Below are 26,791 nucleotides of genomic sequence, written 5' to 3' on the forward strand. Positions count from 1 at the left end.
AGCTTAGCATAGATCATTGAATCTGATTAGACCGTTAGCATCTCGCTCAAAAATGACCAAAGAGTTTCTATATTTTTCCTATTTAAAACTTGATTCTTCTGTAGTTACATCGTGTACCAAGACCGACGGAAAATGAAAAGTTGTGATTTTCTAGGCCGATATGGCTAGGAACTATACTCTCATTCCAGCATAATAATCAAGGAACTTTGCTGCCGTACCGTGGGTGCAGCAAGCGCAATATTACGCAGCGCCTGAAAATAGGCTAACTTCTGTCAACATAACCAACATGACCACCTGCTTGCACAGGGAGCGCGCTGGGGACTATTTTCATTCGCTGCGTAATATCATTGCGCCTGCTGCAAGGTAGATTTTAGGTACCCTGCAGTGAGGAGAGAAAAAAATATAAAAAGGCATAAAAACTATTTTCAATCAGAAAGTGCAAATTTGTCATTTGACAAATAATTACATAAAACTACAAGTAGCACAACATGTATTAAAGTCTTGAAATAGAAAGCATTTTCTTGTAAAACACACTCCAATAATACTTGTTTTACTTGCAACTTTAAAAAATCATTTCTGTATGTATGTGTGTGTGTTATGTGATTACGGTTTCTGTTCTTACTTTTGAGTAAAAGTGGAGTCTGACTGTTGAGTTTCCCATATTGACAGCACAACTGAGTTAACATCTGCAAAGAAAGCCCCCAAAAGTTTCCTGAGTGACAGAAATAATTTTCTGTTGTTAATAAAACTTCAAGAAATCTCACCTATGATCAGAAACACTGACATGTCCACAAATAGGTCACATCAACAGGCCCAACTGAGAAGAAAAAGGAAGCCACACTAAATGAACTGGCATTGAGCCCCGTCTAATAAATGAAAAAAAAAAAAAAATCCTGTTTGTTCTAGATCACATCACAATTTCATGTCCTTAATGGGGCATTTTTCTTGCAAACATTTGTTCAATATACTGTATATACATTATTTTTGCAGTATGACATTACCAAGGAGTAAATGGTGACACAAAAACAGAGATTGCATCATCACTAACGTGGTCATTTACAGAGAAAAAATACAAATACTCCCACAGCGTCAGGCTCACGTTCAAAGGTGTCTCATCTGGTTGCTCAGGCCACGCAGAGCTCACGAGAGTCCACTTCAAGGATGCAAAACATTTAGAGATACACGAAAGCTGTCAGTTATTGGCACAGTCGAGGATGTTCAGACCTCATCATTGATCACAAAAGCATCAATTGAGAAACCAATGCAAGCATCAGTAGCACACAACATGGTTCCACTCCACATTTATAGGATGACCATGCCTTTGAGAAGCTAAAAAAACTCACATGGTCTAATAACAGCTGAGTAACACAATCCAAGGCTCTGCTTGCTTTTAGCTGTAATACATCCCTTTAGTAATCTGCTCCATGAAGTTCTTGCTTGTTTTCATAAAAGTCTGGGACCTCAGGAGCAACTTTGCCATATTGGCATTTGTCATTAGTCCGCATTTAAACAGCATGCATGCATGCAGAGCCCACGCAGATCTCTATGAGATGGAAAATCAGGGCTCAACAGTAAGGATGAATGGCCAAACCAATGCTTTATCTATTCTTCATAAATTATGAACCTTTATCATGAAGAATTTAGAGCATGTGGATAATAAAAATGTAGCATTTTTTTATGTGGCAAGTGAAAATGTTAAGACTTTTTGTTGAGCCCTGAAAATGTGGTAAGGATATGACCTGGACTTGGTGTCCTGAAATTGACATGTTGGCAGGTTGAGGAAGGAGGCAGCCTGTCCTGAGGTGTGGGCAAAGGTGAGAACGATGATGCCCATGGTATGAGAACATTGGCACCACTTTATAAGGTCCAGAGGGGAGACGTGTTTATACTAGACTCAGTCTACAACATGAGAGAGGTCTTTTGAGGAGAAAGGGAGTTCACCCTGATCGGATGCCAGCCTCCTGTGTGTCTGTGCTCTCATCAAGGGGAAAATATTCTGTATGACAGCACATCACTTTTATATCTTCTTCAGGGATGGCAAGTTTCCCCTCAGCTCTGGGAATGAAAGCAATTTGTGGTACAGAAGCAACAAGCCCAGGAAATTGCGGGCTTTGAAAGTCACACTGAATTACAGCACAAGTTGCTGAGGCTTGTGGGCTCTCTTCCATTTCTTTGAACGAAAAAAGACAGGCCACTGATGACTTTACTTCCTGCCATATTGGTGTCCCCTTTCCTGAGGACTAAACTGATCAGCAAAATCAAGTTCCAAATGTTAAGTCTACATTGTGTACACTACAATGAACTCCTCACAGCTTCTTTCCTAGAACAGATAAGCGATGACCAATCGCCCAAGCTGGTCCCAGTGTCTCCGTGTTTGTACAGTAGTAGGACAAATTGAAGGTTCAGATATGGTCCCTGCATCAGAGTAAGCATTTTTAGAGTTTTGTTGAATTCAGATTGAAAATACTTGGATGTAATAGCAGTTGTCCAGGTTTTCCAGTAATGGCAGTGGATATAGCCCAGTTAAATGAGTAATAATTCAGTCCATGTGTATTGAGAAAAACCCAACAAGAACTTCAATAGGTAAACAGCATCTACAAACCATAATTTCCCATTGAAAATTCAAGCCTGTAAATCAGATAGAAACAAAAAAAAATCCCAAACAATCTTCTCCTCACAACCTGCGTATGCTACAGATTTAGGCCCGAAATATACTATACACAAGTAGAAGAATGTCATGACAAAGCAACTTTTGAAGAGAAACCTTGGGCTGTGTCTGAAATATAGTGCACTATTTGGTGTCTGCAGCTATAGTGAACATAATCAAGTACACTCATCTGATGTACACTAAATGGCTTACTGCTAGTGAATACCAATGCACGGTGAGCATTGTGCCGAATATATTTTGCGTCTTGCCAGATGGCGGCATTCACGACTCCTACAAATACAAATACATTTAAGTGGACTATATTAGTAATGCAGTGAATAAATCTACTAAAATCATCTGGCTCTGTAACCTCTCGAGTATCGTTCTTGGCGTCTGCATTTGTTTACTAGAGTAGAGCATGTTTCTGGGTTTCTTTCTCTCACCATTTCATTACAGCTGCTAATGTTATATTTAAAAACTGCCATCTAAGCCTAAACAAGTGGAACCCAATTATTGAATTCTGGGAAAATTCTCATTGCTCTCACACTATTCAGATTAGATCGGTTCAGTTATATCAGTGGTTCCCAACCCTGGTCCTGGAGGCACCCCAACACTGCACATTTTGCATGTCTCCTTTCTCTGACACACCAATTTCAGGTCTTGGAGTCTCTACTAATGAGTTGATAACCTGAATCAGGTGTGTTTGATTAAGGAGACATGCAAAATGTGCAGTGTTGTGGTGCCTCCAGGACCAGGGTTGGGAACCACCAAGTTATATTACAGTAGATGCCACTGATGTAAACTGTAGAGTCGGGATGTGGCAGTAGGTCCTGCAAATGGAAAAGATCACATTACTTCAAATGACCAGAGGACAGAGGCCACGCAGAAATGTAGGGTTATGGGCGTTAAACCCCGTCCAGTTCTTCAGTTCTGGACCTTTCTGAACCTCTGGCAAGAGCACCACAAATGAGCAAGGGCAGCATGGATCAACAAACACACACACATCACTCAATGTATCTGTAGGTAATGAAGTTCATATCATTACAGAGACGCTCACACAAAAGCAGCCAGGGCTGAGAGTATCCCTACTAGCTGCCTGAACTGAACCAACCATCTGGAAACAGCGCAAGCGGCCTCTGGAACATTCCTCTGACAGCAGTATTTACATGATGCAAGGGCGTCCTTTATCAGCTGGGATGGAGAGCACGCATCTAAGATCAACATGGCTGGATGGGTGGGCCTGGGGTGAAACTGGTCTGGGCTGGGGGAACAACATGTGGATGAGTAAGAGCTTTAGACTGAAGGGAAAAGAGACAGTTTTCCTCTAGTTTGCTGAGGAACTGCTGTTGGGGTCGGTCCGGGTGTTGGCCAGGTACTTGGCCCTCATGCTGGATGTGTACTGGATGGAGACAAACATTGAGAAAAGAAAATACTAAATCGTTTAGATTTTAGACTTAGTTTTCAGACAAAAGAACATGCTATATATAGTGCAAACATGCCTGTCACAGTGGTGCTGTTTACACCTGGTATTAAAACCAAGATGGTGGTCCATTATTTCAAGGACGTATGTTAGGGATGCACTGTAAATGACTATTATTTCATAAATAAATTATTATAAATGAAAAAAATATAATATAAAAGAACAAATAGCTTTACATCATATAATGTACAGAATACAAAAACTACATATTAATTTAGAAATTTGCTGAAAATTACATTTAAAACTGTTAAATTATTAATGAGATTAATTTAAAGATTAGCTGGTAATCTATTTGTAAAAACAGACATTAGCAAGCACAAAAGCAGCCAGGGCTGAGAGTATCCCTACTAGCTGCCTGAACTGAACCAACCATCTGGAAACAGCGCAAGCGGCCTCTGGAACATTCCTCTGACAGCAGTATTTACATGATGCAAGGGCGTCCTTTATCAGCTGGGATGGAGAGCACGCATCTAAGATCAACATGGCTGGATGGGTGGGCCTGGGGTGAAACTGGTCTGGGCTGGGGGAACAACATGTGGATGAGTAAGAGCTTTAGACTGAAGGGAAAAGAGACAGTTTTCCTCTAGTTTGCTGAGGAACTGCTGTTGGGGTCGGTCCGGGTGTTGGCCAGGTACTTGGCCCTCATGCTGGATGTGTACTGGATGGAGACAAACATTGAGAAAAGAAAATACTAAATCGTTTAGATTTTAGACTTAGTTTTCAGACAAAAGAACATGCTATATATAGTGCAAACATGCCTGTCACAGTGGTGCTGTTTACACCTGGTATTAAAACCAAGATGGTGGTCCATTATTTCAAGGACGTATGTTAGGGATGCACTGTAAATGACTATTATTTCATAAATAAATTATTATAAATGAAAAAAATATATACTTTTAAAATTGTTATGGCTGAAAAAATGGAACACAAATTAAGATATTTTTGATGCATTCTGAGAGCTCTCTGACCCTCCCATAGACAGCAAGGATCCTAACACGATCAACGTCCAGAAAAGTAGCAAGGAGATCGGTAAAAAAATCCATGTGATGTCAGGGGTTCAACTGCAATATTACGAAGCTACGAAAATACTTTTTGTGCGCAAAAGAAGAAGAAGAAGAAAAAAGAAACGACTTTATTCAACAATTCATCACCCTAGCGCCCTTTTGGAGAATATCCACTGAACATAAACAGCGTATGTTGTTCGGTCTCTGCCGCACCACGCGGATACGTTTTCTACGTTATTTGTGCTTTGATTTGAAAACAACGTATCCGCGTTATGCGCACAAAAAGTATTTTCGCAGCTTCGTAATATTATGGTTGAACCTCTGATGTCACATGGATTATTTTACCGATCTCCTTGCTACGTTTCTGGGCCTTGATGGTGGTAGTACCCTTGCTGTCTATGGGAGGGTCAGAGAGCTGTCAGAATGCATCAAAAATATCTTAATTTGTGTTCCGAAGATGAACAGAGGTTTTACGGGTTTGGAACGACATGAGGGTGGAGTAATTAATGACAGAATTTTCATTTTTGGGTGAACTATCCCTTTAAGTAACCAATATTGATGCCAATAAATTATAAAAATTCTGTAATATCGGATTAGAATAGAAATGCTACTGATATTGTGCATCCCAAATGTATAATGCATGCTTTCCAAATATTTTTATTGGATTATAATTTTCTTTCAAAGCTGTACCTCGAAAGATTTGATACCCTTGTTTTGGCATAATGATTATATTATTTAAATTGTACTAAAGTAACTAAAACTTGGATAAAATTAATAAAAAAAAAACAGTAATAAAAATGACAAAAACAATCAAAACCTCCCAACACAAAATGAAGATACAAAATATAACAAAATTATACTACAATAACACTTATCCATAATAATAATAAAGTCTGTCACAGCACACCCAAAATCATTTAGACAGCCTTGTAGATGCAATATTAATGCGTTTGCATAGAGTGAACTAGTGCAGTCAGTATTTTTTATTTATTTGCTATTAAACGGCAAAAAGCATATTTTAACTGACTGCTTGCTGTTTTGATAGATTGAACAGATACTACTTTTCCGTTTTCTACTTTTCTTACATATAACCTAACCACTAACATGATTTGATATACAAAAAGACGAGACATATCTTTATACTTCTAGACCAGTGGATCTCAACCCGCGGCCCCTCGCAAATTCAAATGCAGCCCGCTGAACACAATTTAAAAAATAACTTTCAGTTTTACAATTCATTTTAGTTTTTACATTAATTTAAAAATGTACTAAACAAATATAATCTATAATGTTTTTATGTAAAATAATTTTGTTTTTCATATATTATTTTTAGACATGAGCAGACCTGAAGCCTACTCACGTAATTAACGTTACGCATTTAACGAACACTTACAAGCGTGCACTTTGGCAGAATTCAATTCAAATAGTCATCAGTAGCCATTAGTTCGGTAAAATTGAGCATCAGAATGGACACATTTGTTATTAAGGGAGAAAAACGAAATGTGGAAAATGCCAGCGAAGGAACGCATACAAACAAGAGTAGTCGCAGCAGTGAAGGTATAAGTGCTGGACTTTCAGCATCAACTTTCGGTTTGCCCCGCCACTCACTTGAAGATGTTCAGGCTAGAGCCGTGCACGGGCCTCAAATATAGGCCCTAGCCCGGCCCTTGTCCGACAGCTTATCAGAATTACCGGCCCGAGTCCGACCCGAGCCTGTCTTTTTTTCCCCTTCTCCCAAAACAGCTTATACTACCGTTTCAGCTACAGTATATTAAAATAGTTAAGTTTTGTATGTAATGGCAAATGGTTTTTTTATTAAGGTAATTTAGAAAAACGTTTGGAGCATTTTTTGGTCGTTAAATATAAGTTTGTTTTTTAAAGTAACGACCAATCGGCCAGCGGCAGACAGTGAGCTGATCATAGCCTATGTTTGATAAATTTAGCCTTCCCAAATCATCACGACTTGACTAAAATAAAATCTATAGATGTAAAACAGTTCAAGCATATAACAATGTTTTAATGTTAAACCTAGATAAATGTGCACTATATCCAATAGTTTGTGCGGAGAGTGGAAGCTAAAGCGCTTTGCAGGACATGGAGGCGCCAGCGTGATCGCTTGCATTTTTTTCAGTGTGAACCGAAACTCAGCGAATACATGCCTCACAGACATAATAAATATCTATAATATCTATAGAAAGCTTTAAATTACTACTTAACGAAATAAAACAAATCAAAAACTCTTTCATTATAATCATAATCTGTAAAAATGCACTTCTCTCTAAAGGCGCGTCTAATGAGGAGATGGCGAGTTAGGATCGACAACTTCATCCTTGCGACACCGACTCAGAAAACACTAGTTTATTAGTAAATAACTCAAATATCTCCTCACTATTTCCCCCTGACACATTCATGGTCATTTCTTTTGCCGTTGCTTTGCGGCAAGCTTTAGTCTATTGCGTGCATTTGAACGCATATCACTTCAGCTGTGCTGACGGCATGCACCATACATGCTGCTGCTGCTGGACACTAAACACCGTCGAGCTGCTCTTGACAGTCGCAGCAGCACGGTCTCGTGTTGTTTGCACCAGCGCTGCAAAAAAAAAAATGTCATCACTAATTGATGGATGTCTAAAATATAAAAATAAGGAGAAGCCTAAAACAAGCTAGATGCCCGGCCCGTGTCTGAACTATGATGTGAAAATATTCCCGAAGCCCGGCCCTAGGGGCGTAAAAAAGTCGGGGCATGTTGGGCCCGGGCTGAAATGCAGGGCTCCAGTTCAGGCAAAAGGAAACACCCATATGCAGCAATCATCCTTAATTGCAGAAATGTGGCAAAACATCTCTGGAGAGAACCTCAGATTATTAAATTCGAAAGTGCTTTACATATTGGATCAACATAGGCTACATTCGTGAACGCACCTTTTCTGCAACGTCGCGCGTCAAGTCACGCTTCCGTGCGCGCCTTAAAGACTGCAACTTACAATCGCAACTTCATTGTGCGGTTCCTACTTTCGAGCCGAATTTCACAAAATTGGTCTGCTCCCGACAGCATCAGGTGTTTTATTAATGGGGAGTATAATTATTTATTTCAATGTAATCGATTAGATATCATAATATTTAGGCTATAATAGGCTATTATAAATCTGGTTGGTTTGTATTGGTGACATAATATGTAAATGATATGCGTGAGGCCCGTGAGACTTGCACTTGGACCATAGTGCGGCCCAGTGGAAAAAAAGGTTGAGAACCACTGTTCTAGACCTAAAATGACCCAATACTAATGTAAATCCTCTTTTGATACCCTTAAGCTCATTTTATTCTTGACGCCTTTAAGTGTGGCATGAATGTAACTGGCTAATTACTCTATCTCCTGATTACATTTGCAAAATGGTTTGTTCAAACAGGTGCGAATGGCCTTAATACTAAGATAATGACTCATACCCTCAGACAGGTATCAACAAACTCAGTCACATTTGTTTCTAAAAGAAAGAAAAGCCTGTACATTCAAATCCAGTGTACACTAATCATCACCAGTGTACAGCTGCATATTTAGCGACTAGAGCTGACAGCTCTTAGTTAAAACTCAAATTTCAACACATCAAGCTAAGATTAAAAACATATACATTTTAAAGATAAAAAGAAGTAATCACTCATTAAGGGTATAACTAATATTACACAAAACACGACTACGGGACGTTACATTACTTTTGTTCACACTGACAGAGAAATATGACTCGAGTGCTTATTTGTGTAATTACACTATAACAGGGAAACATTAAAATAAAGTGTGACCAAGATATAAAGCGTGCTGATTGTCAGTGAAATGAATGACAGTGACACACATTATTCAAATGAGCAGTGATGTGATGTGTCAACTGCCAATGAGAGCTCAGAGAGTGATCTGTGGCCTGATTCAACAGTCAACCTAGAAACTAGAAATTAATAGCATATAGTGGCTCAGTGACCTCCATCAGTTTAATGACTGTCAGTGTGAATGCACCTTTAGGATGCTAATCATTAGCTAAACTAAATTAAAAAGCAGTTCTCTCCGTTAATGTCTACCTTAATGCATTTAGTCCTCTCTGTGTTCTTGGAAATTGGATTATCTGTTAGATACTGGAATAGTTAATGCTGGTGGAGGGAGAACATGCTACCTCACAGATGACAAGACCAGGGATCCACACAACAAAAACACCAGGGGCAAGGGCAGCTTTCTTGGGTCAGAGTGAGGGTGATTTGGGAAGGAATCACGCTGTTGTGTTTTTTGTTTTTGTAGGGAGGGTGATGGGCCAATAAATGGGAATGGGGCATTTGAGTACCTGTTGGAATAGCTGAGGCGGTTACCAAAACGAGCGGGAACTCTCCGATGGCTTTAACTGCCAGCTGTGACGGCTGTTACTGTCCGTGGATGTCAAATATAACTGTGTGGGTTTGCAGAAAAGAAAATGACAAGAAAGTGTAGAGCAGATAGACACCACTGACTGCATCTCCAGCTCACAAGAAACACGTACACATGCACTCCCAAACACACACGCAGGGTCTAGAAGACACAAGACCAGACACGAAGGTGTGAGCAGACACAGACACACGGGTGTGAGTGGGGTTAACTTACATCAGCAAGTCCTGACAATCTGTATCTCACCTAAACTACCAGCCGACTAATCCATTTTAACATAGTTTTTTAGCTGTAAGCTTCATTTAAAGTTTGTCCAGAGACAATTTTTCTTAAAAAAAACACGGACTAATTTTGTGGTCATGTAACTGATGTCAAAAAAAATAAAAAAATAAATAAAAATAATGAGCATATGTCTGTGAAATGGATACAAAATTATTAGACATAAAAATTATGTAATGCATGTTATTGGAATGTAAAAATTATATGTAACTGATTGCTAATCAGATTAATGTATATTATAAAAATAGGTTTTCATATAACTTCTGGGTAAGCACTAATATGTTATTTTTGTTGACTTGAGTTTCTTAAAGAACCATAAAATTGGATTCTCATCTGGTGGGATGCATGACTCTGACATGAAGCAAATACACCAAATGTCAAAGGAAATGTCACATTAGCAAAATGTCGCCAACAAAAAAAATTCCATTGTCTAATGTCAATAGCATAGCGATGTATGGGGCACAGCTCGGACAGAAGTCATTTTCATGACCCGTAATGTTTTTGACCCGTTGTAAAATCTGCATAGGGAAATCATTGCCCATGACTGGATTTCACCCACGAAAATTTGCCAAACAACGGTAAATGTTAAGATAACCTTTACAACCAAAATAATGTATGCATCTGAAAGCACACGTCATTATCTCTCATTACCTCAACATCATGTATCAACAGCGCCACCTAATGTTCACAGTTGTAATGCCAAGATTTAAGTGAACTCAAGGGGATCTTTTATTTTGGTGCTTTATGGCAAATCTTTTTAAGTTTTTCTTAGTCAACTAGGTGGTGCACAAGTACTCAAATAATTAATTACCTTCTAACTAGGGGTGGAACGGTTCAACTTACTCATGGTTCGGTTTGTATCACGGTTTTTGAGTCACGGTTTCGGTACAGAAATTGAATAAAGTAATGAAATGTAAAACAGCATTGCATATGTGACTGTATAAATGAAAGATTAATCTTTATTAAAGTTACAAAAGCTATTCAATCAAGAGCAGTGAGTGATTTCTTTGTTGTTGCTGTTTGATTAATATTAAGAAAGTGCTGTCACTTTAAGAGAAAGCACTGATACAGTACGTTCAGCCGGTGTTCTGACAAATAATGCTACCTATCAGATTATGCTACCAACACTGTATTTATCCTACTGTAAGGGTAGGTTTAGGGTTGGGGTAGGTGTACATGTTAATAAAGCCTCACACCTTATTAATATCATGCTGGAAGCAAAATCTGATAGGTAGCACTTTTCGCTATCGAATTATGCTACCATCTGTTTTAATAGGAGGTAGCAAAATCTGACAGTAGCACAAATCGTCATGCTATATGTCTGCTATAGGATACTTACCAAGACGGGCATTTTGACATTTTTTGTGTGAATTTGTCCATTTAAACAATATTTCAGAGAAAGCTCTGACTCTTAAATGTTTAAACTGGCAAAGCTTAAACGAGTTTAGCTTATACACAGATGTATAACGTTTCGGGTACAGAAATTGAATAAAGTAATGAAATGTAAAACAGCATTGCATATGTGACTGTATAAATGAAAGATTAATCTTTATTAAAGTTACAAAAGCTATTCAATCAAGAGCAGTGAGTGATTTCTTTGTTGTTGCTGTTTGATTAATATTAAGAAAGTGCTGTCACTTTAAGAGAAAGCACTGATACAGTACGTTCAGCCGGTGTTCTGACAAATAATGCTACCTATCAGATTATGCTACCAACACTGTATTTATCCTACTGTAAGGGTAGGTTTAGGGTTGGGGTAGGTGTACATGTTAATAAAGCCTCACACCTTATTAATATCATGCTGGAAGCAAAATCTGATAGGTAGCACTTTTCGCTATCGAATTATGCTACCATCTGTTTTAATAGGAGGTAGCAAAATCTGACAGTAGCACAAATCGTCATGCTATATGTCTGCTATAGGATACTTACCAAGACGGGCATTTTGACATTTTTTGTGTGAATTTGTCCATTTAAACAATATTTCAGAGAAAGCTCTGACTCTTAAATGTTTAAACTGGCAAAGCTTAAACGAGTTTAGCTTATACACAGATATCAACGTGTGCTGTTCAGGTCTCATCTGTGCGTGCGTGCTATCAGCACCCGGGTGATGACGGAATAAATGACTGCTCATATTCCAGCATACGGCATTCGCATTGAACAAGAGTGAATGGTTTGTCCAAGTTTTTTTTTTAAATTTTTTATCGCTGTTGTTGTAATGTATTGGGAAGCCAGAATGTGCATCCATCAACAGAAACATATATTAGCCGAACCCTGTTTGTTTTACGTGTTATTTATCAGAAACCATATTACAGATGCGTTGTCAGATTTAAGTTGAACCGCGGTCCTAGTGCGTGCCGAAACGTTCCACCCTTCTAACATTCTTAGCGTCTGTTCATGAGTGAACGCTAAGAGTCCCACCAACTATGATGCTTATGTTTGCAATGTGCTCTAGATCTGATTTTGGGAGCTTCATATTGATTGGCTCCCCAAAAGAGGTGTTAAAATACATTAAAAGTCTATGTGAAATGTCACTCGTTTAATTAATCCCCTCCATTCCATATCGGAGCGCTGAGCTTAACAGCCCGATTTCAGCAATTTCAGGTGACTGTGTTGATATGACCGTGTTTCGAGTCGGTAAGTGGGCAGCTGGTTCAAAATCTCGGTTCTCTTTTTCCTCACACACGAAAAATCAACGAGACATTGATCTATGGCTATAAATCTCCACTCTACCTAAACTGTTCTGTAAGATTGGGCAAGCAATAAGTTCCCAATTCCTAAAACCTTTTTGTCCAACAGCAGTTGGCTTGAAAGGTTTGCGGTCAGCTCTCACTAACTCAATCATCCAAACAGATATTTACTTGAACAGAGTTCAGGGCTCTTTGTAATGACTTGCTGTGTACAGTGAAACTACAGTGGGGGAGATCACTGATTTACACAAGCAGACTACAAGTACGTGCTATTTGAGGTGAATATTTAAGCATTCAGGCTGTCAAAATGACTCTGTGGTGTGTTAGTGTGTTTGTGATTATTGTGTGTTGTTGTTGTTCACTGAGGACGAGTGCAGATACTTACAGATGGAGGAGGAGATTCTCTCCCGATCAGAGGTGTGTTCTCACAGCGAGGGTTCTGGAGATTTGCATTCTGGGTCCTGGAGACAAAACACACTCAAAGATCATATATCCTCCTGCAGCAATGTTACTAATTACTCATTTCAAATTTACGGTTATTGCTTATTTACACTATTAATGTTTGGGGTCAATATAATTTTTTATAATGTTTTTAAAGATTAAAAATACAGTGAAATCAGTAATATTATGAAATATCATGGCAATTTAAAATACCTGTTTCCTATGTTAATACATTTTAAAATGTAACTTATTTCTGTGATGGCAAAGCTGAAATTTCAGCATCATTACTCCAGTCTTCAGAGTCACATGTTCCTCCAGAAATTATTCTAATACACTGATTTACAGCTCAAGCAGCATTTACTATTATCAATATTGAAAACTGGTGTGCTGCTTAATATTTTTTGGATACTTTGATGAATATACCTTTTTTTACTATTAATTCTACTAGTAGTAGAAGTATAAACAATTCTGAGCTATAATGAATATTAGTGTATTTCTAAAAATAATGTTATTGTTAAGACAAACATAAGATATATTATGTTTTTATTACGTAATTATTATTACTATACTACATAAAATAGTATTATTATATTACTACTAGTATATTACTATAATATTAATATTATAATTAAGTAGCATCATTAAGCAAACTTGTTTTGTGATATAATCACACTTTTTTCATATTTGCTTTAGGTTACAAACAAATGTTTCACTTAAATGACTGTGTTTCTCATGAATACATGGATTAGATGGATTAGCGAAGTAGAAAGTAGAAATGTGGGAACATCACTCAGTATCGCTCAAACGGAATATTGGATTATTTCTACAGAATACTGCATGAATCCCTCACAGAAAGGAAAAGGTGACCTGTATGTGCTCAGTCTGTGTTTATGTGTATTGGCTGTTGATGTCATATGTGTGTGTGTGTGTTTAACTCACATGTACTCAGTAACAGGAGCGTTGCTGACAGTGTGCGCTCCAGCAGGGATGCTGGTCTCACTGCCGTAGCTGCTGCCGCAGCTGTAGAGACTGGGCATGTGCACCCGGTACAGGTTATCATGATTCTGTCTTCCTCCATGAGCCATGGACTCCTCCTCACTGTCCTCATCAGGCCTGTATGCACAAACACACACAGCATACACATTACAGAAACAGATCCATCAGTTCAAACTGGCTTGAGTTCAAAGGTGATACTTCATTGATTTCAGAGGACATCAGCTGTAGTTTGATATCGTTTAATCTATCGTGTCAGTAAAGCCGCTTCTGGTGATTATTAGTAAATCTCCAGCACGTGCTTTCAGATGGAGCGGCATTTACTACGCAGAGCCGTAGATCACTGACAAGCTACACAAAATCGCGTTCAAAATCGCAGGCGATTCATTGCCGATTTTGAACGCGATTTTGTGTTGCTTGTCAGTGAACTACAGCTACTGTCAACACAGCCCAACGTCATGCAACTTGTGAATTGCTGGTAAGTCACTTGTGAATTGGAGTAAAACTGCCAGTTAGCAGAGTGAGACACTGCAGATAGCTGACAAGCAGTGTCAAAACTCAGACGGGACCCCCTTGAGGTCAGAAAGAGTTGTCACCTGTATGCAACACTTGATAGAAGCGAAATACCCGCTGTTAATTAGCACCACCTCCTGCACCAATGGGATGTATTGTCAGGTAAAAATCATGTCATTTTATTGAAAGTTTTCTTGATGCTAAAAATTAACAATACAGTAAATTCCAGCAAAGCAAAATGAATAAATGAAGATGGGGACAAAACAATAAATTAATAAAACTTACGTTCAAATGTTTGGGGTCGGTAAGTTTCTTTTTTAAATATCAGGGACAAATTAAATTTGTGACAAAGTCATTTATAATGCTACAAAATATTATTTCAAATAAATGCTGTTCTTTTGAACTTTATACAGAAATACATCACGGTTTCTACAAAAATATTATGCAGCACAGCTATTTTCAACACTGACAATAAGAAATGTTTCTTGAGCAGCAAATCATCATATTAGAATGATTTCTGAAGGATCATGTGACACTGAAGACTGGAGTAATGATGAAAATTCAGCTTTGCCATCACAGAAATAAATTACATTTTAAAATATATTACAATAGCAAACTTATTTTAAATTGAAATTATATTTAACAATATTACTGTTTTTGCTGTACATTTAATATAACAATTGCAGCCTTGATGAGCGTAAGAGACATTAAAAAAAAAATCTTTCCCAAACTTTTGAACCGTAGTGTACTATACTAGTGACTAGTATTACTGGTCAACATAAAATATCACAAAACATGCATATCAGCGTAGTCAAAAAAACAACACCTTGATTCCAAGTGGAAAGCCAAAATTTCAGTGAAACGGATGAATCCACTTAAAATAGAGGAGAAATAGGAGTCATATCACTGTGATATGTCCAACTGTATATTAATAAATTCTATGTGATCTTCACTATCAACTATCAATATCACTGTGGTATAAACAGCAGAGGGCGCTCTCTGTTGTGCTACTGATGACAAACAGGCATGTGCTTGCCATTCTTCCTCTGCTTGCTTTCAGCCACAGAGAACAAGAGAGCAACATGTGATCCGCTCTTCCCTCTTAGAGATATGACACATTATCATTTGAGGGAAAGCTTGGAACCACACAAATACCTTTATCATCGACTCTGTGACTCTTGACAGACCACTAACAGTCTGTTCTCCTGTGTCCACTGGTCTGTGATTGGATTACATGCAACCAGGAACAGAATGGGATGTATCTGCAGTGTTAGCTTAATGGACGTGAATGAGAAAGCTGATGGTGACCAGAGGGAGAAAAATTCACATTATCAGGAGGGCTGTGAAAAAGAGTGTGGTGCTATAAATATACAGAACTGGGCCGCCCCCTGCTGGTAGCTTTATGAACTCGTTCAGTGTACAGTAGTTCAGCCTCAGTACTACTCTAGCTAACACTTGAAACTTATCATTGGCATAAAGTGTGGTTGCGTTATTGTACACAAAAGTAAACTTAGAGTTGATCCAGTTAACGACTTGTCAACACCAAGTCAGAATTTTCGGTACCTGGTTTTATGACAAAAATAATTAATTTGTAAATAAATGTAATAATTTATTTTTATTTAATAATAATTCTATTCAATTTTTTTTGCTTCAGATGCAGGAGGATTAAAAATGAGTTAAAAAAAAGTGAATTCTGAAATGTGGCAGTGTGAATAGTTCTAATGTAAATGTTTCAGACTTTTGTGCAATTTAGTTGCAGCAGACTTGCATTAGAAAAAAACCTTAACTGTCAAATTATGTTGATGGTCAGTTTGACCCATTTTGACTTGAGTTGTCAGAAATACCTGTTAACTTGTTTATCTTGAAATTTTGCGACTTTCGCATTTCGTGTCAAACATGTCTGGAAAGTCTCAACAATCTGATATGTTGTGGAAGTGTGCGTACAAAATTTCTATTAGTATTATGATGTTTGCAGGTCAATTTGACTTGAGTATTTCATGGTTAAAGGCAGCTGCACAGAATAGAAAATACATAATAAATGGGAGTTTCTAAACTAATCTCCGAGGGCATTTATGTTTACGCATTTGACGAATGCTTTTTTTTTTTTTCCTAAGAAACATTTTTCCACACTTCTGTGTAAAGTTTGTACTTAAAAAAAATAAATAAAAAAACGGCAGTTAAATACAGTATTAAAAATCATATGTTGTCTTTTTTTGTTTTTGTTGTAAAGCATGAGAAGTATTTATGTTAAAATCTTACTGTTTTTTTTATTTGTTTTCATATGTGACCCTGGACCACAAAACCAGTCTTAAGTCACTGGGGTATATTTTTAGCAATAGCCAAAAAACATTGTATGGGTCAAAATGATCGATTTTTCTTTTATGCCAAATATAATTAGCATATTAAGTAAAAAATCATGTTCCATGATGATATTTTGTAAATTTCCTACCGTAAATATATAAAAACTTCATTTTTGATTAGTAATATGCATTGCTAAGAACTTAATTTGGACAACTTTAAAGGCAATTTTCTCAGTATTTAGATTTTTGTGCACCCTCAGATTCCAGATTTTCAAATAGTTGTATCTTGGCCAAATATTATCCTATCCTAACAAACCATACATCAATGGAGCTTCAGCTTTAAGATGATGTATAAATCTCAATTTCAAAAAATTTACCCCTATGACTGGCTTTGTGGTCCAGGGTCACATATGGTGATTTTTTTTCAAAGTGAAATTGAATCCAATTCTTAGATTTTTACAAGGTGCACTCAGTACTTTTTCTTTCTTTATTTTTACATGTTGTGCTTGTCAGGAGCGCCGCTATGGTTTCTGGGCCCCCTGAACAGCATATTGACTCGGGGGCCCCCTCAGTAGAACTTGCATCTCTGATCAGGGCCCTTGGAATCATCCTAAACTTCCTCCCGTTACAGCGCCCCCAGTGCTGGTGTATATGTAGCATCTAAAATGTCACCCATCACTGATTTATTCCTATCAACTAATATACTGCAAAGCAGGGCTCTGAACCGAACGAAATTTTGACAGGAACAGAAACAGTTCCTAAATAGCTAAATAGTTCCGAACAAAATCGAAAATTTGAAATGGCCATTAACCGGTTAATAACGTTATTTTATTGTTCCATTCAATATTTGAAATTTGCTGTCAACCAATCACGAATTCCAGTAGTACGGCCTATGCAAATGTGACACTAAAGCCAACAAGTGAAATGTCCGCTCAGCTGTGAACTCATCATAGGTAAGTCGCAATGGCAGTGCACCAGCGTTAAGAGTTTATCCGAGGATAGTGTAAGATGGATTCAACAGATCACACGCACCTGCAGCGCTTCTGTGAACGTAGAAAACAGAAAAACTACAGGCTTACATAAAAAGGAATATAGGCATATACACAAAATATATTTCATTTAAATCATTGACAGATTAACGAAACGAAAGAAAAAAATGTGCTGAGTTACGGTTCATTGCGACGCGTTCCAAAATTCTCGGAAAGGAAAACGAGACAGCAGAAAGTAGTTTTCTTTATTTTGCAAAAGCTTGACAGCTTTGAATAATGTCTTGCTTCTGTATAACCGACCAGCGTTGGTATGACCATCGCGCCGGCGCCTTGCGCGCACACACAACATATTTTTGCTACATTGCAGCCTGTTCCAATATCAAAATACAAAGCCTATATAATAAATAATATTTTAGCATCCAGATACGCAGCGATTATGGAAACACTTGGATTCGTGCCGAATGAAAGAGGTAGGTATCAGTTTCACCTTCAATTAATTAGTTTTTGGATTGACGTTTTTATAGCCTAAACTTTAGAGGATTTGTTTTGGAGAGAAACTAATAACTGTGTTTATAATGTTTGTAAACATTTTGCTTTAGCCTAGAGGCATTTTAGCCTTCATTATTTCGGAATGAAGGCTAATAGGGCTAATAAAATGCGGCGTGAGAGTTTTTTTCACTCTCAAAACCCAATCTTTTTTTTTACAATGCAGCAAACATTTTTAAATATCTTAAAAATACTTTAATTGCTTTAAAGTTTTGATAGATTTTTTATTTTGTTTAGTAGCCTACATTTGGCCAAAATCTAGAAAAGATGATGCAGTATTGGCTGTGACTAAGCGCAGCTAACGTTACCAGATCTCTCTTTTTTCCTTTTCTTTTTGAGTAAAGAAAACGCTGTACTTTATTATTATTATTATTATTAGGCAAATTATTATTTTAAAAAAATGACGTTATTAACCGGTATTTCTACTTCTCGAACCAGTTTCGGAATGGTAATAATATCAGAGGAACACGGGGACAGAAACGTTAAAATATTGATTCTGCTCGGAGTGAACCGATTGAATTTTTTTTTTTTTGTTTTCAAGCTCCCGCTGCAAAGTAAAACTCAATTGGTCAATGTGACCAAACATGTCTGCCCCCATGAGACGACCCACTGTGTGTTAAATAAAACCGCTTTTATTAGGCTACTAATTCAGAGAATTGTTTCTAAACACATTATAAATGTTAGAAGTGCATTGCTGAAATGCGTTAAAAAGATTGTGAATGATGTAGAACTGAATTGTGGAGTTAGACCGTTAAATAGTTTTTCATCATTTTTGTGTTCAGGATTTTTTGGGTAGACCTGAAATCATGTCTCGATGATGCACTGAGCACGGCCCCTCCCCTAACACTATAAGAGGCGTGTTCGACTTGAAGCAGCGCTGTGCAGACCGATCAGTGTTATGCTTTTTGAATATATACATTTATATATAGACTATTAGAAACTAGAAAAAAAAATTACATGCATATATTTATTTCACCCCCTCAACAACTGGGTAATGGGTTGTGGGTTCCCACTGTCTACAAAACAATATTTGAGGCCACATTTCAGTTTTTATTTTTATATATTAAAATTGTATTAATCAGAAAGCATGCTTAATTAAAATCATGAAACGTATACAATTTAATATCAATTTATTAAAAGTTTAACAAAATGAAATGGCCCTGTGAAATGTTTTATTTTTTCTCACATTCTGCTTTATTGTTATCAAATTCTGTTTAAGCATGTCTAATTATTTGAATGCCTTAAAACTTAAAATACATTAAAAATGCATTCATTTATTAAAATTTGTATTTTCAAAAACAAAATCTTTTTTTTTTTCTCTCAAAACTTCTGATTTTACCTACTTTTGATCTTCTTATGAATGTATTCCACATCATGGAAATCATAGAAAACCATAAAATAATATATTTGGAACATTTATGAATTTGTTTTTCTCTTTAGATCTCACCTTTTGCCATGCCATGTGTGTGGCACACTGCACACGACAGAGGTGAACATGAGAGCTGTGATGAACGAGAACAGCACCAGGTAGATCAGACCCTCTAGTCCATCATAACACACTCCGGTCAATGCCTGCACATAATCCTGCACACAAACAGAAAGACAGCATTAAATGCACAATCGCAGCCTTGCACGCAAACACTGCAAATTCTGTCATCATTCACTCACTGCCATCCTTAACTTTCTTTCTATTCAGCAGAATAATGTTCATTTTTAGGTCAACTGTCACTTTAAATGCCTTGCATGAAACAACACACACAGAAACTCGTCTCTGCTGGGTATGTGGATAATAGATACAGTAAAAAAAAAAAAAAACAGTATGATAATATCCAGTGCTAGACTCTCTAACTGGGACCTTCGTGGAGTAGACAGCACCATATGCTGCAGAGAGAAACAGGGCTTTTAATAATACATGTTGACCGCACCGCGATCAGCCCTACACATGCTGCTATCAGAGAAACATGGCAGTGTCTTCCTTCCTCCAAATTACTGTCATTATTAACTGCAAAACTGCTCCATTTGTAATTACTGCCGGCGCTGTTCAGCATCTCCAGCACAAACTCTCCTACATACAGCCCAGATGTACGCTTGGACCGTGTAGTATGTTATTGCTTTTGCAGTATGAAAACACCAACTTAATAATGTATAATACACTGCCAAAAGGATCAGACCCTCTAGTCCATCATAACACACTCCGGTCAATGCCTGCACATAATCCTGCACACAAACAGAAAGACAGCATTAAATGCACAATCGCAGCCTTGCACGCAAACACTGCAAATTCTGTCATCATTCACTCACTGCCATCCTTAACTTTCTTTCTATTCAGCAGAATAATGTTCATTTTTAGGTCAACTGTCACTTTAAATGCCTTGCATGAAACAACACACACAGAAACTCGTCTCTGCTGGGTATGTGGATAATAGATACAGTAAAAAAAAAAAAACAGTATGATAATATCCAGTGCTAGACTCTCTAACTGGGACCTTCGTGGAGTAGACAGCACCATATGCTGCAGAGAGAAACAGGGCTTTTAATAATACATGTTGACCGCACCGCGATCAGCCCTACACATGCTGCTATCAGAGAAACATGGCAGTGTCTTCCTTCCTCCAAATTACTGTCATTATTAACTGCAAAACTGCTCCATTTGTAATTACTGCCGGCGCTGTTCAGAATCTCCAGCACAAACTCTCCTACATACAGCCCAGATGTACGCTTGGACCGTGTAGTATGTTATTGCTTTTGCAGTATGAAAACACGATTAATAATGTATAATACACTGCCAAAAGTCCATATTTTATCCGTTACTTTCTCTTCACATGGGAAGGAGATGCACTTTTAGGACCACCCACACAGCAGGCCTCTGTCTCTCAGCCGAGAAGGAACTCTAGTCATGCTGAATCCTGAAATATCAGACATCTCCATCATCTCAGAGAACAAGACAGGCTCCAGACTGTAGCAGCAAGTGCTGGTAAGGTTTAGAACAGTTAGAAGATACAAACACACACACACACACACAAGTATTAGTTTGTTTGTGAGCAGGCTGGAGATGGGCGTCAAAACCCTGGCTTTTCATGTCACTGAAGCCCACAGGTTGAGGTTACAATGACAATGGTGGTAAGATGTGCCTAATTTAGAGTCAGAGAGGAACCGTTTGTGCAAAGTGGTCATATACACTAAAACACAATTTCTTACCATGTGCAAACTGCGGCAGTCCACAAGAGCAGTGAGCTGGTGCAGTCCAACTTCAGTGGTGTTCAAGCCCCCCTGAATTTGCTCAAGGTTTCCCTAAAAAACAGGCACACACAGTTTGAAATAAAATGGTTACTCTAAATGCAATATCTAAATAAATATTCTCATTTACATACACGTTTAAAAAGTTACTTTATCAAAAATACACTAAAATAGCAATACCGTCAACTATTATTACCGTTTTCTATTTGAATATATTTTAAAATGTAATTTATTTCTGTGATGTTAAAGCTGAATTTTCAGCAGTCTATTGTCACACACGACAAACCAAAACATTCACATTCACACAGGAGGATGTCAAAGAAGAAAGGCTTGTTTTCTTTCTTTAAAAGGCTCAATGTTGTGTGAGGTCTAAGTTGTATAAAGCTGCAGTGGTAAATCAGATTTGGGCTGGTTCTAAGGGTGAAATATTTCCATTGATTCAGCGTTTTCTCTCAACGCTTGTGTTTCAGCGAGAGGGCGGCTTTCTCTCTCACATGTACAGAATGTCAACCATCACTTTGTCCAAGAACACACACAGATGCTGCACAATGACAGAGGCCCAGGGGTAATGAACACACACGCACGCACGCACGCACGCACACGCACACACACGCACACACACACACAGAGTCATGCAGATATCTACACACAAGCGCTCACCTTCGTTCTGGGGTAATCACGGACTGCAGAGCGCAGTAGTTCTGACACATCGTCCTGCATTTCCACCAGTGCTTTGTGACTTCCTGACAGCTTCTACAACAAGAAAAAAACTAAACCAGTTACATGCTGAGTGTAAACATTATCTTGTTGACAAGCTTATACTTATAAAATACTTATTGTATTTTTCAACATTTACGTTTTTTCCATTTATTTCAACAAAGGAATTAATAGGAATCAGGTTATTATCATATACTAAAACTAGCACAAAAACATTGATCTAAAGAATAGGATTTAAAAGTGCCCCAAACAAAAAAGAAAAAAAGAAAGAAACTAATGACAGCAGTTAACTATAAAATTTCACAATAGTTTAAAAATATTTACATTCACATCTCATAATTATATGACACCCTGTATATAGTGTGGCATATACACACTTGTTCAAAAGTTTGAGGTTGCTAAGATTTTTTAAAAACAAAGTCAAGTTCACCAATCACATTTATTTGATCGAAAATACACTAAAAACAACATTGTGACACATTACTATATTAGTAATATAGTATAATAATATAATTATAATAATTAAATACCCATTTTCTAATATATTTTAAAATGTAGTTTATTCCTGTGATGGCAAAGCTGAATTTTCAGCACCATTACTCCAGTCTTCAGTGTCACATGATCATTCAGAATTCATTCTAATATGCTGATTTGCTGCTCATGAAACATTTGTTATTATTATCAATGTTGAAAACAGTTGTGCTGCTTAATATTTTTGTGGAAATTGTGATACATTTTTTTCAGGATTCTTTTGATGAATAGGAATTTTAAAAGAGCAGTCATTTTTTGAAATAGAAATCCTTCACAATATTATTGTCTAGACTGTCACTTTTGATCAATTTAGTGCATCTTTACTAAATACAGTATGAATTTCTGCATGTAATTGTTTGATTCTAGTTATTTTCTGAAAGACACAAAAATGCAATGTTAAGAGCTAGACAGGTAATTCCACCTGGGTTGCGCAACTGACACTTCCTGCCCAGTGCAGATGTATTTCCTCGGTGTTCATTCACCACTGCACACCCCCACGCTCACTCCACTGTTAGTACTGCAGGAGCAGTGAGAGCTGTTTGCATAATGCAACAGTGCATTTACACCCAGCAGCACAAGTCAGTGCAGTTTCTTGCACCCGGCCATTTAGGACATTTTAATGTGTGTCATGGAGCATTTCAGGAGCACAGGTCTTGAAAACATTAATATTTGAGAAGCCAAATGGCCACTGTGTCAGCATTGTCTGCCAAAAGTTCTACAATGATAGGCCGGGAAACGAGCTGACATTCACTGAGAAAGAGGTAGTGAAAGTACAACGTGTTCTTCTTTAGAAAGCTCACAGAAGACTTTTGCTTACTGTGTTGATTGCAGGCAACAGAGCTGGAAACTAAAGTCAACAGACAGCAGCAAGTACAGGTTCAGTGCTGCTAGCAAGAATTATGAAAAACAACCTCACACAAATGCTATTCCTACGCCTTAGAAGATACATACTTTTGGTCAAAACAGCATTATATACACTACCTATTTCACTATTACTACTTTTACCGAACAAGGACATTACATTTTATAAAAGACATTTATAATGTTACAAAAAGATTTATATTTGAAATAAATGCTGCTCTTTTGAACTTTCTATTCAAAGAATCTTGAAATATCTATGATTTTTCCACAAAAATATTAAGCAGCACAACTGTTTTTAACATTGATGATAAAAAATAAGACGTTTGTTGAGCAGCAAATCAGCATATTAGAATGATTTCTGAAGGATCATGTGACACTGAAGACTGGAGTAATGATGCTGAAAATTCAGCTTTGCATCACAGGAATAAACTACATTAGAATAAAATACATTCAAACAGAAAAGCTTTTTTTCAATTGTGTTACTGTTTTTATTTGATCAAAAAACACAAACGCAGCCTTGGTGAGCATTTGTTTCAAAAACTTTCAAACTTTTGGCATCCGTCACATATAAGGAAATCCCACAAAAATACCTCTAGTTATTTTGAATGCAAGTGCATGTCGTGTGTGAAATTAAGTGCTTATGTGCATAGTAGATAGCAAAGCAACTCTAATTTTTAAAGCATAAAACGTGAAACTTGTTGCAGAATCTTCAACATTTCTCTTTAAAATGTTCCTAAAATATTCCTTGGTGACATTTTAAGTCTGAAATTAATATCCATTTCAAGAAATCGCTGTCTCAGATGTGAATCAGGCTAATTTCATCTGTATGCTGCATGAGAACTGGAGGAACTCCATTCAGAGACATCAGCTGACAAGTAGAGTGTTCAATCTCCATATTGGGCATTACCTTTCATTTAAATTAAATGACATCAAGACAATGGAGTGGCTGCTGACATAATCCATCAATCATGATCAGTTAAGAGCTGAGATTCGTCTGAATCATGCACATGCATTATTCAAATAAAGACGTGGAGTCTTACTCCATTAACTAAAGGAAGTGGCAGGAAGCCAAAGGAGCACACATTTCCATTGAGCCGCCCATAATAAGCAGAATGCTAAAAAAATAAAATAAAATAAGCAGAATGCTAATGTAGTGACAAACGAAACAGGGGCACTTCCCCTGTAATGAAGCGTGAAGAGGAAGAGATTGGCTCTCTTCTAATCTCCAGTGAGAAGCCTCGCTGTCTATTGTTTACACACACATCCTTATCACAATGAAGTCAAACTATCTACAGAAGGAACAACATTAATAGGCCCTCAAACCTCACGTAAATACAGGTTCGCAGGCAAAGTGCACAGGACTAAACTTACTCAGTCTGATGGCAGAATCAGTGTTGTTTTGTTAATTAAAACTATAACTATTACAAATTATTTTTGTTAATCAAAATAAAGCTGAAATCAAATAAAATATGAATATTAGATGAAAAAAAGCACTTTACTCAATTATTAATTTGATAAATTATATAAATATATAATTATATAAATGACACAAATAAGTTTAAAATAAAAAAAACTTACAAAAGCACATAAAATACCAAAATTTTAACTAGAATTAAAAACGGAAAATATAAAAATTAAAAGCTAATTCAAAATATTAATAAATATAATAGAATATAAATACTAAACCTATACATTAGCCTGTTGTTAAAGTAACATATTTGAAGATTTTTTTTTTTTTAATTAAATAACTTATTTATACTTCAGAAATGAGGGGGGAAAAAAATCACTGACTCAGTCCACTATCTGTGAAAGTCTCACTAACCTCATAGCAATTAATTCTCAGATTACCATTTCTGTGACGCATACATGTAATGCTGTATTACATTTTTGACAAACGAGGTACCCATAGAAGTGCATAATTTTGCTATTTGCAAAAAGCCTTTCAGTTGGGAATATCTCTATGATGCCAAACTTCTCTAGTTAGGAAGCTCACTAGGGTTTAGAACAGAGCCGATATACTTTTTTGAGGACATCTCTCAGAGATTTGAAAGTGAGGGATTTGGTTAACAGAGAAAATCTGAATCAAAAAATTAAAAAGAGGTAGAAGCTATAGTTACCTGTTGGAAGGGGTTGACCTGACCTATGTTACATGTGAGGTAATACTGCAGGATATCTGTAAATAGAGAGAGAGAGGCAGTAGGTCAAGAGTAATGACATGAAAGAAATCAGCATTTATCATCTAGAAGAAGACCCACTCAGGTATGAGGTTTTTTCCCCTTGATTTGCTTGCCGCTACAAGCATATAATACAATTGTATGCACTGCAAGTCATTATAAACCTGCAACACTCAACAAATCTTTTCTCTTTTCTTTCCTTTCCATTTCACATCAGCCCAAAGCAGATGAACCTTCACACTGACACACTATCATTTACAGAGCTCAGAGAACCCACAGCAGCCATGTCAGGTATCTGAACCGCTATATATTCAATCACGAGCAACCCTAAATTCAGTCCACAAATGCCTAACTCACCCAAGCTAAGCCAAGCATCTAATTTTTCTTATGCAGAGGAGAATTTCCCAGTCAATGCATATGAATCAATAACTAATCCCAGACCAAATCTGCAGATTATTTTGCATAGATATTGGAGGAAAATCTGTGGAATGAATTTAAACATGCAAAACATGTTTAAATAAAATTAAAGGCACTATTATTGGTAGCTGAGCAGTGAGCACATAAGAAATTAGCCACAATATCTAATAAATGAATAAGACTTTAATCTTAGGGGTGATCAGGAATAATTCTTGCCTGGTGCAGGAAGTTACAAGTTCAAATCTCGCTCGCCTGAACATTACACATGCTTCTCAGTAAATGTGCATCAGTAATAGGAGTCATATTCGGTTGAATTTAATTTTGTGATTTCAACTATTTTCAGCAAACATGAAGAGAACTTACATAATCACACATTTGAATAGTGCTGACAGGTCACTGAGGATTTTTATGAGGACTGAAAATAAAGACGAGAGCTGTAGACTTCCTAAATAGCAGGTTGGTATCTCAAACATTGCAGCTTGACGCTAGCAACACAAAGGTCATGAGTTTGATTCCCATAAATTACAAGTACAAAATGTACAATGTACACACACAAACAATTTGGGGTCCTGTACTTTT

General features: G+C 37.2%; 1 protein-coding gene across 3 annotated transcripts in view; it reads right to left on the minus strand.

The window, feature by feature from the left end:
- Window positions 1-4,449: 4,449 nt before the first annotated feature.
- LOC107591862 (protein tweety homolog 3-like) overlaps window positions 4,450-26,791 on the minus strand; it is a 68,778-nt gene continuing 46,436 nt past the window's right edge. Inside the window, exons 8-16 of one of the 3 annotated variants that reach the window (XM_016281139.1) lie at window positions 25,739-25,794; window positions 22,173-22,265; window positions 21,474-21,566; window positions 20,447-20,492; window positions 19,723-19,813; window positions 13,874-14,047; window positions 12,879-12,954; window positions 9,451-9,552; window positions 4,710-4,785 (exon numbers count right to left, since the gene is read on the minus strand). In XM_016281139.1, the coding sequence (XP_016136625.1) occupies window positions 9,472-9,552; window positions 12,879-12,954; window positions 13,874-14,047; window positions 19,723-19,813; window positions 20,447-20,492; window positions 21,474-21,566; window positions 22,173-22,265; window positions 25,739-25,794 (710 nt within the window). In that variant the 3' untranslated portion in view covers window positions 4,710-4,785; window positions 9,451-9,471. Of the gene's footprint in view, window positions 4,786-9,450; window positions 9,553-12,878; window positions 12,955-13,873; window positions 14,048-19,722; window positions 19,860-20,446; window positions 20,493-21,473; window positions 21,567-22,172; window positions 22,266-25,738; window positions 25,795-26,791 lie in introns of all 3 variants that reach the window. The other 2 variants (XM_016281145.1, XM_016281150.1) reach the window with 2 other exon arrangements.

Source organism: Sinocyclocheilus grahami, unplaced genomic scaffold (assembly GCF_001515645.1).
Source record: "Sinocyclocheilus grahami isolate Dianchi unplaced genomic scaffold, SAMN03320097.WGS_v1.1 scaffold9.1, whole genome shotgun sequence".
In the NCBI taxonomy this organism is placed as follows: domain Eukaryota; kingdom Metazoa; phylum Chordata; class Actinopteri; order Cypriniformes; family Cyprinidae; genus Sinocyclocheilus; species Sinocyclocheilus grahami.